The sequence below is a fragment of the Amblyomma maculatum genome, chromosome 1, assembly GCF_055883805.1.
Source record: "Amblyomma maculatum isolate TAMU_Amacu chromosome 1, ASM5588380v1, whole genome shotgun sequence".
NCBI classification, from domain to species: domain Eukaryota; kingdom Metazoa; phylum Arthropoda; class Arachnida; order Ixodida; family Ixodidae; genus Amblyomma; species Amblyomma maculatum.
Genome location: NC_139344.1, coordinates 381,101,004 through 381,117,806, shown reverse-complemented (window position 1 = coordinate 381,117,806; position 16,803 = coordinate 381,101,004). Strand labels below are relative to the sequence as shown.

The 16,803-nt window shown below is 44.9% G+C and overlaps 1 protein-coding gene and 1 long non-coding RNA gene across 3 annotated transcripts in view; one reads left to right on the top strand and one right to left on the bottom strand.

Moving 5' to 3' along the window:
* LOC146208365 (uncharacterized) overlaps positions 1-16,803 on the bottom strand; it is a 590,053-nt gene that overhangs the window by 378,242 nt on the left and 195,008 nt on the right. The window lies entirely within an intron of this gene.
* Positions 1-16,803, top strand: part of LOC146208368 (suppressor of lurcher protein 1-like) — a 103,891-nt gene that overhangs the window by 74,434 nt on the left and 12,654 nt on the right. The window contains exon 9 of the mRNA XM_084592953.1: positions 16,525-16,721. Within this exon, the coding sequence (XP_084449079.1) occupies positions 16,525-16,721 (197 nt within the window). The remainder of the gene's footprint in view (positions 1-16,524; positions 16,722-16,803) is intronic.

The window sequence follows — 16,803 nt, the reverse complement described above, 5'->3', positions numbered from 1 at the left end:
ATGGGGCGGCAGAAAGTTAGGTGAGCGGATGAGGTTAAGAAGTTCGCAGGGGTCAAATGGATGCAGCTAGCACAGAACTGGGTTAATTGGAGAAATAAGGGAGAGGCCTTCGCCCTGCAGTGGGTATAGTCAGGTTGGTGATGATTATAATGATGCTGCTGATGATGATGATAGTTTGGTAACGAGACTCCTTTTAGAGGTGATAGTAATTTGGTTTTAGTGATAATAGTGGCTTTGTGAAGCTTCTAGTTGCTGCAACGCTCGCAGTGGCCCACTAAGTGCCCCTGGCTTAAAAACTAAAACGGTAGATAGAAGCAGCCCCGCCGGGGTGGCGCAGTGGTAAGACTCCCGACTACTGTCCGGAGTTTGCGGGTTCGAACCCGACCTCGGCGGCTGCGTTTCGATGGAGGCGAAACGAAGTGGCGTCCGTGTGCTGTGCGATGTCAGCGCACGTTAAAGATCCCCAGGTGGTCGAAATTACTCCGCAGCCCTCCACTACGGCTCCCCTTTTCTCACTCCCACCTTCATCCCTTCCCTTACAGCGCGGTTCAGGTGTCCACATAGCGAGTGTGACAGATACTGCGCCTTTCCCTTGCTGTGAACCAATTATTATTATTATAATAATAATTGGTTCACAGGAAAGGAAAGGCGCAGTATCTGTCACGCTTGTTTCTGTGGACACCTGAACCGCGCCGTAAGGGAAGGGAGGAAGGTGGGAGTGAAAGTGAAAAGAGAGAAAGGGGAGCCATAGTGGAGGGCTACGGAGTATCTCAAAATAACGGCTTGAGGGGCTAGTTGGTGCATCATCGTATTCAGATATGTGGCGCAAACAAACACAAACACAGGAGAAGATACACACCACACGCGCACACTACCAACTGTAAGAAGAACCGGAAAACACTTCCTCTTCTACACTCAGGCACGTCTCAACTTCCTCTTCTTCTCATTTTCCTCTTCTTTGCCAAGGGGAAAATGGCACTCTCTTCCTCGCAGACCATAACCTTGTCCAAACATGGCGGTGACCAATCTCTTCTTCCTCTTCTTCTATTCTTCCTCTTCTTTCCCAAGGGGATAGTGACACTTTCTTCCTCTCAGCCCGAAAACATCAACCAAACATGACAGTCACAAATTCTATACTGTCTTGTAAATCCACACCTCTGCTTAGCCCAGTAACTCCTACCACGCTGGACAGGCCAATATCACCACAAAGTCACAAGTCATACACTAAAAACACCACCACACATATACAGTAGGACATGTCCATCTACACCCCATAACTTAAGTAGTCCCTATGTATTGAGAAACTTTATCTTGCCAACATCTAAGAAGCCACGAGGCCCATGTACTTGAGGGGAAAAAATTCTGTAAACTCCCATGGCCCCAAAACGTAAGATGAGTCCAAGAATAGCAACTTTAGGCCAAGAATAACAGCTAAACATATTAGGCAAGAGTCGGGATAAGATGGCACGCGAAATTTTAGAGGCGTATTGGATACACAAGAAAGATGAGAGATGCATTAGTGAAGCTTCGTTGAGTTTACGTAGAAAAGAATTTAATTTTATTGAGCAATCCTCCTGAGTTATGCAAAGAACGAGATTATTATCGGGTCTCAAGCTGTTATTCTTGGCCTAAAGTTGTTATTCTTGGACTCATCTTACGTTTTGGGGCCATGGGAGTTTACAGAATTTTTTCCCATCAAGTACATAGGCCTCGTGGCTTCTTAGATGTTGGCAAGATAAAGTTTCTCAATACATAGGGACTACTTAAGTTATGGGGTATAGATGGACATGTCCTACTGTATATGTGTGGTGGTGTTTTTAGTGTATGACTTGTGACTTTGTGGTGATATTTGCCTGTCCAGCGTGGTAGGAGTTACTGGGCTAAGCAGAGGTGTGGATTTACAAGACAGTATAGAATTTGTGACTGTCATGTTTGGTTGATGTTTTCGGGCTGAGAGGAAGAAAGTGTCACTATCCCCTTGGGAAAGAAGAGGAACAATAGAAGAAGAGGAAGAAGAGATTGGTCACCGCCATGTTTGGACAAGGTTATGGTCTGCGAGGAAGAGAGTGCCATTTTCCCCTTGGCAAAGAAGAGGAAAATGAGAAGAAAAGGAAGTTGAGACGTGCCTGAGTGTAGAAGAGGAAGTGTTTTCCGGTTCTTCTTACAGTTGGTAGTGTGTGCGTGTGGTGTGTATCTTCTCCTGTGTTTGTGTTTGTTTGCGCCACACATCTGAATACGGCTACGGAGTAATTTCGACCACCTGGGGACCTTTAACGTGCGCTGACATCGCACAGCACACGGACACCACTTCAACCAATTATTATTAGTAGTAGTAGTAGAATGAAGCAAGAAAAGGTACGGAAGAACGTTAGCGCATTTCCACCGCACAAATGGAATCGGTCGCCCCTGAGCGGCTCGTGGAATGAAATTCCGTGCGCGATTATTGTGTGCGAGATCTTTCATATTCCGCGAGATTCCGCGAAATATTTTCTTGTCTAGTTTTCGTGCAATCTGCAGTCCTACATTTGCACATTCTCCAAGCAACGCCACGCGCCAGGAGCGATGGTGTACCGTCCAAACTCGCACTTGCCGGAGAACGTGGGACAGATACTGCGCCTTTCTTTTCCTGTAAAACAATATATGTACGACTGTAACGAATGCCGATAACAGGCAAACGATGTGAGGCAAATAGTAGGAAAGGAAGGGTAGGCTTTCGCCAGTCTCCTCTTAAGAGAAATCTGAGAGATGCTGTAATTTTTTCTCCTCTTTCTTCTCTCTTCCTTTCTAACCTCCTTCTGTATCTCGGAGCAACTACTTGCCACTGTTACAGAGTATGCGCAGTAGTCACTAGGGACGCTTACCCAAAATGCTCCGATGACTATAGCCTAGTGTAGCTTTCGCTACAAAAGCAACTTTAGCGCCAGTGCTCAGATTCGAGCCCGACGGATGGCGGCTGCATTTTGATAGAGGCTGCATAGTATTCAATAAAGGCATGCACTTTTAAATTACACGTTTTTTTGGCCGATCTTGAGAGGCTCCGTTGGAGTAGCTAATACATAAAAGAGCAGGTGCCCTACTCTCGCAAAGTGGGTTTTTTTTTAGAAAAATATTTTCTCTTGTCCATTGTTCGCGAAATACGGCTCCTTTTGGGAAAGGAAATAATAGCACAAGTGGGTAACAAGAGAGGGCCTTATGTAAATGGAGCATACATTTCGCATTTAGATTTGATATCAGACTGAACACGGAGCGACATGCACCACAGTGAAAGAAAACCGGAACAGCAGATACGTTGGCGAGTCAGTACTGAAGCAGCCACATATTTGAACGTTTTTAGCATTTCAACGACGGATTCGTGTGTAGATACAATAGTTTCTTTCATTTGATGTTGCCCTGGATGCTTAAAAACAAAAAAGAGGCACATAAGATTTCCATTGCTTATTGGTGCATTCTGGAATCAGGCTGCTTGTCTCGAAAGCGGAAAATATTTCTAACTATTGTTCTTCGTGGCTCTTATCGCAACATACGATGTAATTGAAGGGCACCTTGACGTTAGACAGAGGGAAGTGCATTGGTCAGTTTTCTTGGTATTCGGACGATTATTGCACGCCAAATAAACGCTGCAGGCAATGAGCCATGAAATGATGCCGAGTTAAGCGTTTATTTCTACCTCCTTGGATTCATTAACGCGTAATCCCTAATGTAAACAGGCTCTAATTATTTTTATTTCGCCCACATCGAATCGCCACTGTCGGTATCGAACCCACAACATTAGCTTCGAGTTGAGCCTATCAACCAAAAGCAACAGCAGTTAACGGCACCATGGGAGAACCTGATCACATGAATCGGTTGGTTTATGTCTGAACATGGAAAGGTTCGTTTCCCCTCCAGCGTGTTAATCACGTTTCAGCTCTTTTTATCGCTTACCAGTCTAAGAGGGATATACTTACTGTCCGGGCAGCAAGGCTATATATATGAGGCGAACAACAGGGACAATATACGTGCAAGGTAAATGTTATTACGTGTGCGGGCAGTCGATCGCGATACCCGGGACCACTTCCAACCCTAGTCTCAATTCCCCGAGGCGGCCGTCTGGAGCCGACGTGTCCTGAGGCGCGAGAGCGCGTTCTGGGCCGAATTAGCGCACTGGAAAACTGACCAGTCGTGAGCTTCGCCCCGCTGTTCCGGAAGATACGGCGTCGTAAACGGGGCTTCGCTTTCAGGCTAGTTATTTCCGCTCCGCCGAGGTGCAACCTGCGCAGCTCGTAAGAGGCTCCGTATGAAGCTCGCCAAGCGTCAGAAAGCTGAGCATGATTACGACAGAATAAAATACAGAAAAGAGTTTATCGCTAAAGATCAGTACGAAAATAAGAAATTCGAGTCGATAGTTCGATAACAGCCTCTTTCTCGTAATGGACCCTTTCCCCTTTATTTTATTTTTTTACTGGACGTGCGAGTAACCATTCATAACACAGCATAGCACAGCAGATAAATGAAGGGGAAATGAGAGTGCTCGTTATAATACATGAAGGAAAGAAGCCAACAGTCAGCGAGGCCAAGCAAAGCGTTGGGGATTGTACTTTGTCTTTTTTTTTAATTTTTACTTCAGTAATCACATAAATTAGTAATGTAATCTGTTTAGGGAAAGATAAGTAAACACAAATTAGAAGGAAAAACAACGTGCCGGTGATGGGAACCGAACCCACGACCTCCGAATATCGCGTCCGGGGCTCTTCCAACTGAGCTACATCGGCCGCTGTCCCCCCTGCTATTTTCTTGGGTATTATTGTTGTTTGTATACGAACCTTGAGAGTGTTCATCAGCGCCACCCTCAATCATAGCGGTGGACATGAAACGTCCTGTGTTACCGCCAGCGTCACGTAGAACGTGATCAAGAGCAAGGGCTAAAACTGTGCTAGAACCCTTTTACGCAACCTATGGCTTCAAGACTGCCAGAACCGAGACAACGTCCCGCTTAACCAAGCCGTACGAACGGGCCTGCGTGGTCCAGGGGCAGCATGTGTGACTAGGAGTGCTAGGACCCTGAAGGAGTGGGTTTACCTCACCCCCCAATCTGAAAGGAGAAGCCCAAGTTGGACGCTCCCGCCAAATCGGCCATGTCACGTGGTCCCGTGACGTCACATATCCCTACGACTAATCAGCGTCCGGCCATATCAGCGGCCGGCTACCACCTGCCGTAGGCATGCTCGCGATTTTTTAGCTCACAACGCCGTCATCGCATATTTTGTAGCAAACGCTGCACTATTGTTGGTTTTGAAGCCATCAGCGCGACGCGGTGTCACCGTGGCAGTAGCTGGCAGATTGGGTATCTCGTTTCACATGGGACGGTTATGTAAGAATCAGCTTGCCAGGGTTAAAGCGGGGCTTTATATGTGGGCTGGTTGCCTACGCTATCGCGTCCTACCCTTAAAGGCGGAGCTTAAGTGTCCCCCATATTTAGATGTAATAAACGCCTTTACCACCACCACCTAAGACGCCGGTGAAATGTTTGTGTTCTATGCAACGCTCGGCCGCCCGCAGCCAAAGCTTTCGTTCCACACTGGGTTTCGCAGCGTTAAACCCGAGTAACTTTTCTTGAGAACAAGGCCCTTTTCACTATTTTGCATTAAAAGGCGTACTTCAGCGTGATTTAACTTGACGTATAAAAGAAGAGAATAGTACAGGTCCGAAGTTGGACCACCAAATGACACTTTTACAATAGCTAGCAAATTCTTTTCGCAAAAGTACGCGTGCAAGTGAGAAAAACACATGCACGCATCCGGCGCCGTAACCTGGGCAAATGTATCGACGCACTCATATCTTCAGTTATCTAGATAACAGCTTTCTTGTTACGGCAAACATTGTAATGATTCCATTCCGAATGACTTAGGCCGGCGATTCACGGCGAGCCACGTTTGGAGACACAAAATGTCTCCTGAAGAATGGTAGGCAACAACATCAACGATAATGGTGATCTCTACGATCCCTGTCTTGAAGCCTCTACAATATTCGGCACCTTTCGCTTAGAATGCGGCTATATAGCGGGTTTACTGATGCACCTGTCCCAGATTAGTGGAATTCGTACGGAACACTCATGTAGCATTGTGCGAATATGGTTGCATGCTGCATTCAGCAAACGGTTGTCCTGCTTGTTGTATCAACAATCAGACACACTGTCGAAAATTTTTTTAGACACCGTGAACACAGCTGCGTGTGATCGACCATTTTCCTCAATTCGTCGTCACTACCACCTTCGGGGTGGTTGTTCCTGGCCCTACGGAGCAGGGACGGTAGGTCAACGCCGCTTGCGGCGGGGGCTAGCCAGCCGCCGAATTTTATCTGTTGTAGGCCGTCATTGCACCCGCCACTGCTTTGGTGGTGGACGACGGCTGTTGTTGCGGCGCTCGTCTTTCTCTCCTTCTTCTTTTTCCTTTCTTTCCTATTTTCTCTTCTGTCTGCACGAGGCAGCGGAGGTGGCTCAGCTACAGAGCCAGTAGCAGGCCCGTGCATTTTCTTTTCCTTCTTCCTACAGCCACAGCAACAATAGACCGCCTGTTAGCGGCGACTACAGGTAGCCGGCACGAATTAAGTAGGAGTCACGAGAGGCAGTAAAATGCTCTACTAGTTTGCTCCAAGGGCATTCTACCTACAGCACACAAAGAAATAGCAGGAAGTACTACAGATCATTCGTCCAGATATTACATATGCTCTTACGGCATATCACTTGCTCCATACGCTATCTCTCTCTATATATATATATATGTAGCAGCCGCCACTCCCGGAAAAATATTGTATACATGCCGTGTGATCACATAATCTATGCACTCACTGAAGGTAAATTTCCTCCTAACTAGTTGCAGGAGAAAGGCCTCTCCCACATCTCTCCGCATAGCCTTGCCTCGTGCCAACTGCGGCTACCTTATGGCTTTATGCCTACCTTATCCGCTGGCGTAATTCCTCCACGACCCCTTCTATTCCTTCGCACTCTGTTGGCCTGAGAACCAACGACTACCTTCCCTTAATATTAGGCGCCCTGGCCATGCCTTCTGATTTATCGCTGATCTCATTTTGTTATTATTTTTTCTACATTTGTGAAGCCATTTGAAAACTTATGGCTACGGAGCACCACAGTTTTCCAGTTAGGCCTAAGAGTGGCTTATAGCTCCATTTCAGGAAGTGACATTCGAACTGACGCCCTTTGACAAGGTTTTAGGAAAACTTTGGGGAGGGCCCCACTTTTTCTGGCCTTTTGCCTCAAATTCAGAGATGATTTTTTAGCGAACCATTCGGTGTGTGCCGTATCCGCAAATATTTTTAATAATATCTGCGCGATTCAATAATTTGCTCTGCTGCCCTAGAGAGGATTGCAAATATTTTTGGAAGTTTCTGTTCTCTAGCTGTTTGAAGATCTAAGCACGTCTATATAAGGGCTGCTTTTAGGTTCTTAGCTTATCTTCGTTCTTGTTCAGCGTGTTTCGGTCCCGAGGGTCGCACTCTGCCATCGTATATACAGGGGGGTGCAATGGCAGCAGTAAACAATGCCTTTGAGAGCCTAGGGTTTATACTTTGTATTTCTCTCGTATCCGTATTGCTTCAGTTAAAGCCGCACACTGCCGACTAATTAAAGTTAATATGTATTGATTGATTGCCTCGTAGTAACAGCGGGACTACTTTCACTTTACATGCACAAGGACCGCGAGTCACTCATGATAGATCTATTGACCAACATATCAGCTATGATGCAGCATGCCAAGCTATACAACACATGAAAAGAAAGCAAACGTTACACTTTTTATTGCCTAATCACTGCAATATTTTTCAACTGTTTCGCGCTGTTTAATTCAAAAGAAGCTAGTGCAACACAATTTACTCATACATATATAGGAATAAAGAAGATAAAGTGCCAGAGCAGGCACGTTGCGTAATTTCCTAGCAAAAAAACCAAATCTCTGATTATTGCACACTTTTATCATTTTTGAGCTCGTGCTGGTGTCCTTACTACAATACAGTCCTGCTTTGATTTTTTCGTTGATCAGAGCAATGTTATGAATACGCCCTAACTGATTTAGTTTTGCGTGATATTTAATGTATAACTTCTGTGTGGGCCCTGACATTAAACAACCAAAATGCGACAGGGGCACCCCCGACGTGAAACGTTGCTACTCGAGAAAGCAGCCACCCGCCTCAGCCCCCCTTCCCCCCCCCCCTTACCCCCAGGTCGTTCAGCAACAGCTTCCTGCAGGAGAAAGAACACCTGAAGCGCATTGTGGCAGTGCAGAGCATAGCGATGTCACGAAACGCTGTCGTCAGCGTCGACGAAGCTCCTACGCTGCGTTTTACAAGCAGCGGCTTCTAATCCTAGACGTTACCTTAGCGTCCACTCAGTGAAGTACGCCCAGCAATGCAGCTTTCTAGAGAGCGCCCCGTCACAGCAGCATAAAGATGATGACTAGGCACCGACGCACGAAGTAAAAAGCAACTGTATACTCAGCACCGCGTCTACTTGTCTCAGCACCGCGTCTACCTCTTTTCTATACTGTATCTATATATTCTGGCGATATGTTAAACTAGTGCCTCCACGTTCTCTGGTACCCCCCCCCCCCCCCCCCTCTCCTCCATTACACTCTGCGATCACCTTTGCAGCTCAACGTACAGACCTATCCAAACCAGATGTACGGTGATATGGGAAAAAAACGGCGTGCTTTGGTGTTCTAATTAGGGGGAACCGACGCAACAGCTTACATAAAGAAGCACTGGCTAAAGACTTGTGAACTGAATCTAATCGCTCTACTAATTTGGTCAGGGGTGATTGTACATGTATTAAGTAAAAAGTAAGTGAAAATGTTGCAAGACCATTTTTGTTTCACTTCCGGTAGTGCGGGTTTCGTCAAGGCTGAAAATTAGAACCCAGGTGAAGGGCTGTTTTTTTTTTTTAAATGACCAAACACATTGCCTACTTTATGGATGTCGTCGCGTCTTAGTGTTGGACACACAGTGGTGCAATCGAATCCCATTGTATTCCTCTCTTCAACTCTGTTCTGATGATTAATTTCAGTATCATGTCCAGTTTCACGCAGTTCGGGTTCAGGCCTGCGAGCAGAAAAAGAACGCTGTTAAAAAATCTCACTGAGAGCGCCGACCTTCAAATAAAAGAATAAACAGAAATATATCGAAGTAGAATTTGGAAAAACGCAGCGATACGTCCGCACTGATTCGAGCAGAAAACAGAACAGGAAGAGAATAGAGAGCTAAATCAGAATGTAGACAAATACAGGCGCAGGACGGAAAGAAACTTTTGTCAGGTCGCGAAGTGAGAGGAACCCACAAAAAAGAGCATCAGAGAATGAGGACAGCGAAGGAAACGAAACCCATTTATCACGTTCTCCCAAAGATCTCCTCCGCTGATGCTCTCTGAGGTTCGGTTCCATGGAGAAGGCTGAAAAGGGAGGAGACGGGAGGGCGCTTTTTTTTTTTCGACATTCCGCGCAGTGCACGGGAAACCCTGTACCCCCTTTGCTCGCAGCGCTTTCCAACCGCTCCTTTTTTATACACTTTCACGCCCACGCTTCCCTCGCGACGAAGACGGGGCAGCAAAAGGTGCCGGGCACGCCGAGTTTCGCGAAGCACGTTTCCTACTCTCATTCTTTTCTTCTGGTCATTTTATTGCGCCCCGAGGCCCGAAGCCGGAGGCGGCCGCGTTAGACAAGACGTGTCGAGCCAATATACAGTGCCTTTGCAAAGCGCGCGCGCCCGTTCCTTCCGTCGCCGCCGCCAGGGAGGGGGGACAAGCGTACGTCGAACGAGCTGGTCACGGCTGCCGGCGATACGCACGGAAACGCCGCTGGCGCTGGCGCTGCTGTTGTGACGCTGGCGTTTGCAGCACTCCGGAAGTGGGCCATATTTTGTATCGGTGGAAACAAAATAACAAAATACTTCGAAGAGCAACCAGATATATATTTTTTTCCTTCTCGTTTTGCCTTCCTCCGGTGAAGGAATCGCACTCTCTTGTGAATAGTGGCGCTCTTCCGACACATTCGTGTAGACGTGTTGCTTCCCTCCTTCTTTTCTCATCTTACTGCCGCGTCTTTCTCTGGCGAAAAATCTAGCAAAGTTTGTTGTTTTAAGTTGGCAACAAGGCGGTGTGCAGCAAGTAAGAATGGCGCGCGCAAATCTGCCCCTCTCTTTTTATTAAAGAAAAAGAAAATCGCGGAGAAAAGGAAAGAGTGCAAGAAAGAGAGAGAGGAGATGAACAGCCATATACTGGCAGACCACGTTTCCTTGGACCCTGGAAGGAGAAAAAGAGATCCCTGCCTCAGCTTTTATATTACACGTCGCGGGCATCATTTCTCGCTATATATTATTCGTCTCTTTGTTGAGGCACGGCCACTTTGTCTTGCAACGGGTGGACGGTGGGACGGAGGAAATAAGGGAAGCAAATGGCGAGGCGAAGAAAGCGTGCGCATTCTTCGGGGCTTTCATCTTAGGCGGACCATTGGGGGCCAGGCTTTCTTGTGGTTTTGTTCCTTGCTCCTTTTCATCTTAACATTCACTACTCGTAGCAGCGCATATCTCTCTTTCCCTCTGCTGCCGCGTCTGTTATTATCAGTCATTCGTATTCTTTCCGGAAGACAGGCTCGATGTCACCCTCAGTCATGGTTTCTACTTGCCTACTTTATTGTTTTCAATTTCGCTTTGGTAACCTTGTCGTGGTTTTTGTGGACGTCTGCCCTCTGCAGTCATTCGCTGTGGGAAGCGTCTCGGTTCCAGTTCTCTCGGTCAACCCGTACATAAACCTCAACTCGGTTTAATGCGGAAACATTGACCTGGCCCCCAAGGCCGACACTGGTAGCCGCCTCATCTCCATGTTATGGCTGTATCTCGCAGGGCGATGAATGCTGATCGAGAGTGCATGTCTGCAAGTTTTTTTTTTCTTTGTTATTTATTGTACTCTTATTTTTTTGTGGTCGACGGAATCGCACTCGCACGGAACATGGGAGGTGCTCAAGATATGGACCCGATGAGTGGCACAGCGGCCACCGTGTCTCATGAATCTTCAACGACGCATTTGCGGCTGCCTGTGTCTGTTAGAGAGCCACCTTATGCATTATTATAGCTCGACACGTCGAGTCAATTACGACGATTCACAAAACGTTCCTACCGCTTTCATTTCTTGCCCTGCGGTTAGGTTGATGCTACGTGGAATCCCCCGTTTAGAATGACGGGTGGTGGTTATTGCAGCCTGACATCTTATAATTCGCAGCAGGCAGCAGTGTGTGACCATATTAATTTACTTGAAGAGAGCTTTTGTAATGAGTCTGCAAAATTGTACGCCTAGAAGATTTCATGCAGTGTCTTTTTTTTTTCTTTTTTTTTTTTTTTTTTTTTTTTTACGGCCAGGTTTACGTGAAGGCACGCAATACTACAAAACGTTCATGTGGCAATTTTACATTTCACCCACCTTTCACCCTTTAAATCAGTCTCTCCTGCGCAGAATCGTGTTTGACAGTGGTTAAAACGAAAGAATAAGGGCAGGCAGGTTCGCTAACAACACGATATTCCATAAGAGCAAAATGAGATCGCTTTTCCAGGACGCAGGCAAAGTTCCTTCAAACAGGAACTCGTGCGCGAACGCTTCCGACTCATAACGCGATTCATCGGGCAAGAAGAAATTAGGATCGATAGAAGCGCACACTTATAAAGTCATCTCACTGATGACGTTCACGTCGTCAATAACCTAGAGCAGGAAGAACTCTTTACAGCACTTCCGACGTTTTTATCCCACACAAACAAAAAAAATTAAGACTTGTTCCTTGGAAGCAATAAAATCCCCTTCTGACGACTAATAATGCTGTCAAAGTACCTTGACAGCGCCGCAAATGTAAAAATAATAATAATAATAATAATAAAGTATTTCTGCCGTCCTTTCACGAAGGGTTTTTCAAGGACAACGATCGATAAAATAAACGCGTTCCAAGAGACCGTTAGAAAATGGCGGGTCGGAACAAACAAAAGTGAAAAAAAAAAAAAGTAATACTTCTTGCGGCGGCCCGAAATCAGCCTCGGCAATTTTGTTATTTTTAGAAACATGAAGAACAATCAAACAAAGAGCGTTTTAGTTCATGTCGGAACAGGATACCGTTCCGGTGATGAGCTATAGGGAGTTTGGGCGGGAGTAAGAAAAAAAAATGAAGCAGTCATGCTGACTGACAACCATTTAGGCTCGGCATTTCATTAAATTCTACCTACATCACTTCTTTCTTGCTTTTTAACTTGTCAGTTTAAGAACGCCATTTTCTTATCTCTCTCTACTATTGCTATAAACCAAAGAAGATTATAAGAGAGCGCTTAAAGGAATACCAAATGACAGTAAGCCTCGACGCTAATTACCACTGCAAACACTTTTTTATGCAACGAATTTCCCGTTGGTTCTTCTTTTTACAGGCTTTTAATTTTTACGTTTGATTCATTCTTGACAGAGAATTGTAAAGCTCGGGGTAGCACAGATACCTGCTTATCACGCTTTAGCATTCAAGAAAAAAAAAACATCGTACCATTTTAGTTCCTTAAGATTGCTTCTTTTGTGACTGAAAGAAGCATGTACATTGCTCACAGAAGCCCATTTGGTAATAAACGAGCCGAAGCATACTACACACAAAAAAAACAAATTTGAAATCATACCCTTTCTAAAGTAACAGGCTACTTCATGTAAATAGTTTCTGCAAATAAAGTTAATTGAATGGCGAAGTCAGCGCTTGCGCCTTAATTGTGGGATAGCTTTCATGAACGAGCGTTCATGGATCCCTTTCATGACACAAGTCGAAAGGCTTTGAGCAGTCATCAGTCTACTACGGAATATTACGTTGCTAACGCAACACTCAGTATGTGAACGTATTTGGTAGTAGCTAATCGACAACCGAAGGCACTGATCATATTCTATCCCGAAACACAGCTGAGTGATTTGAACCGCTTGCAGAGCGTTGCTTCTTAACCGCATGTTACACAGCGCTCAGAAAAATCCCATTCATGGCGTGCCAATATATTGTTTGAATAAGCGATTATAATTTAGCACCCATATTTCACTATTCCTTATTATTATTACTATAGTCAAATACAGCGCTCAGAGAAATCCCATTGATAGCGTGCCAATATCTAGTTTGAATAAGCGATTTATAATTTAGCACCTATATTTCACTATTCCTTATTATTATTATTATTATTATTATTATTATTATTATTATTATTATTATTATTATTATTATTATTATTATTATTATTATTATTATTATTATTATTATTATTATTATTATTATTATTATTATTATTAGATAGCTAATAAAACTGTTCAATCACATTTTCGCTACAAGAAGGGCTAATAAAATCAAGGTGCGGAAGGTAAGTTTTTAAGCGGCAGTGATGTCATTTCAGAAGGAGTTTAATTTGTCATCAGAGTTCTTTTATTATAAAATTTCAGCTCCCTGGGTCTTTTGCTTATGCGTAACGCCAATACATGTCCTGACTTCACTACTCTTTTCGGCTACTCAGTAACCTTTTACAGGCTACCTACAGTTAAAAAAACACAGGCCTGCACCCATACTGTAACAGAAGAGACATCTGGGCGAGTTGGTATCATGATTTTCTTGTTTAATATGCGGTTTGGTGCTGCTTGGCTGGGTTATATATCTGTGTTTTTTTTTTTCAATAAACTTCAGTTGTGAATTCAGCGCCTGTCCTGTTTGTTCTTCACCTCCGTCCACGTCTGTTGCGCTGTTTTTCTATCATGTCCTGTACCCATACGTTCTGTGCGTCAGAAACGATTATGCTCGAAACGGCTGCTCTCATCCACTTGTTTATGATTTTTGTCATGCTCGTGCAATTGCCCAGTACAAGTACTACTTTAACAGTAGTGGTTTAGAACTCTCGGCATACCATTAGCGTACCATGTAGTCAGACTACACCAACCACTCATGCAAAGTTTAATATCAACTTGTCCTCAGGGAGAGGCCACTTTCTAGTCGAAAATTTATTATCGCCGTAGAACACGAAAAGTGGATGAAGGGTACGAACGTGTGACACTCAACTAGCTTTCAACTTTTCCTTATCTCATTTTCTCACAGATATTATGCAGGAAACACGAAGACATCTGTTTGATGAAAAATTGTTTCCTTTATCTGGGCCTTCGAGTTTGTTCCATTTAGGTATTTAATTTCATCTTTCCCAAAACTTAAACTAGCTGCCTGAAGTGCACCAAATGCTATTCGTTGCTAAATTACGACTTGCCGATTTCCCAATTTCGGACTTCTGTGACAGAATGTTGATTAGCGCACGTAGCTTCGCTAGTACATTATCGAAGTGAGGATGTTTCTTTTAATTCCCTCGTAATTTGGGGATTACAAAGAGATTTTTCTCACGACAAACAAACTTCAGTATTTATCAGCTTAATTTTGACTTAAAACTTCTTTTAAAAAATTCATATCACCTTACACCCATGACATCATGTACGAAATAAAAAAAAAGAACTTACTGTGGTGCGGCTTTGCACTTCAGAGTTACTATTCAAATGTCTCACGGCATCGGTTCAATCAAATGACTCATGGAGGTACAGCTAACCTATGTCATCAATTACTTGCCATAAATTTTAGATTAACATCCAGTCGTTCTGTGATACAGCGTCACTCCAGGGTATGTTTCCTGTTCCACAGAAGTTACCCGCCGTTTTTAAAGATGGTCTCAACACGTCGCGAGTTGGTCCGATCAAGATCCTTTCGCATGAGAGTAGCTTAAGATGTGCAAGTACCTTCTTAATTGATAAGTGTGCACTGGTAACAACGCTAGCTATGGAGCACTCTACCGCCCGTGTACTATACATGACAAAATTACTTTTGAAAAGGAATTAAATTGCATTGCTAGTTACTTTGATTAAAATCGCAGAAAAGTAATGAAATTACATGACTGATTACTGCTCGCAAAAAGTAAGGAAATTATATTGCAGTTTCTTCTACCGAGTAATTTAATTACATATAAATTACTTTGTAGTTTCGACCCATGCAAGAACTAAGTAACGCTAGTAAACAAAGCAACAACTTGTTCTGCAGAAGCACAAATATTCTTTCGTCTTCCTGCCAAATTCCGTCCCAGAGAGCTATTCCTTCCCTCTTTCCTACAGCACTCGCCATTACTAAAGCAAGAAAACAGCAAAAAAAAAGAAAAAAAACAAGGATAACAACAACAAAAGCATGGTTGAACGATCGTGAAATGGCCGGCCAACTAAGCGTCTTGCTTGCTCGGTGCTGTCTCCGTCATTTCAAGGGGCCGAATAAGCTAGGGTATTTATTGCTTCCGCAGTACCAAGAATAGACGTCGGCACTTTGTGCTCATTGCTCAGTAATACTCAAGCCACGCCATGGACCCTTCCGCCTATCTCCCCAACCCCAATCCTCCCTCGCCCCGTGGTGACGAGTCTAACCAGGCACCACTGTGCCCTAGCCAACGCAACAGGGAGTGCCACTGCGCCGCGCTCCCGACTAGTTTTCAACCAGCCTTCTTGTAACATCTTTCGCTTCGGCACTCCCTTGACGCCTTGTATCCTGCTGCTTGGAGAATGGTTGCCATGGGATAGCCGCATTAAGTGACCCTGCTAAACACGAGGTCTCAGGCGCACTCTTCTGCTCAATTCTGTCTCCTTTTGCGATCCGTTACGCAGGCTTCGGCTTGTCGCACATCGTGCCTGCTTTCGCGGCACTCTGCTTTGTTATCTATTGAAGGAGTAGTGGCGCACCTTAATAAAAGTAATTTCGAAAGGAAATAATTACTTTTGATGCGAAATTACTACCAAAACATAATTAATTACAATACTAAATTGCCAAACCGAAAAATTAATTCATTACATTACAAATTACTAAATAAATTACTAAGTTACATTGATTTCATTACTACAATTCAATTACTGCCATACCTGCCATGTACCCTCAGCCACGTCAGGACTGGCCGAAGTGGGGTTAAATATTCTGCCCATTTGTAAAACGCGATCGACTTGGCGAACTCAGCCAGTGACATGCTAGCTGCATTCCTTGCTTCAGTTTGGTTTAATTTGCGCGAAATACACTGTTTTTTGAGTGAAGCAAAATGCGCGTACACCCACAGGGGCTTCCAGCACCAAAAGCAGTTGCTCGCAAGTACCACAAGGTTTGCCAACATCGCAGCCAACAAATAGTCTTAATCCCAACTTCAAGAACTTACTGCCTTCTTGTTTTCATTAGGTCCAACTTCTTGAAGTTGAAGCAAATCAAAAATGAATTCATATTTGCTGCCTGAAAATTCCGCTCTTTGCCATTTCCTTCTAGATAGCAGCTTGCAGTCTTAGCCACTAGTATGACATGATGTACAAATATTTTTCCTCCGCAAGTTCACGAGAAACCGAGAGACGGAATAGAAACCGAGGCAGTGGTCTGAACTGGAAGTTGTGTTCGCGAAGACCGCAGGTATATCAATTTCTCGCTGGGTCCTCAGTGTGGCACCACACCGGCGCAGGTGCGAGGCAGCAGACGCCGTGACGGTGTTCATCTCGATCAACGGCCAGCGTGACAAGGTGGACAACTTCTGCGGCAGCGATGTGCCCAACCAGGTGATGTCGACAGGCCGGAACCTGACGCTCGAGTTCCGCTCTCTGCAGAGCCCGGGAAACTCAACGGCCCGGGGCTTCCGGGCTGCGTACCAGTTTGTGACAGGTACGTCCGCATCACCTCACGGCGCCAACTGCCGTCGAACGCGAAGATTCTCGGGGACGGACGCTGTCGTAATTCGTGCGAA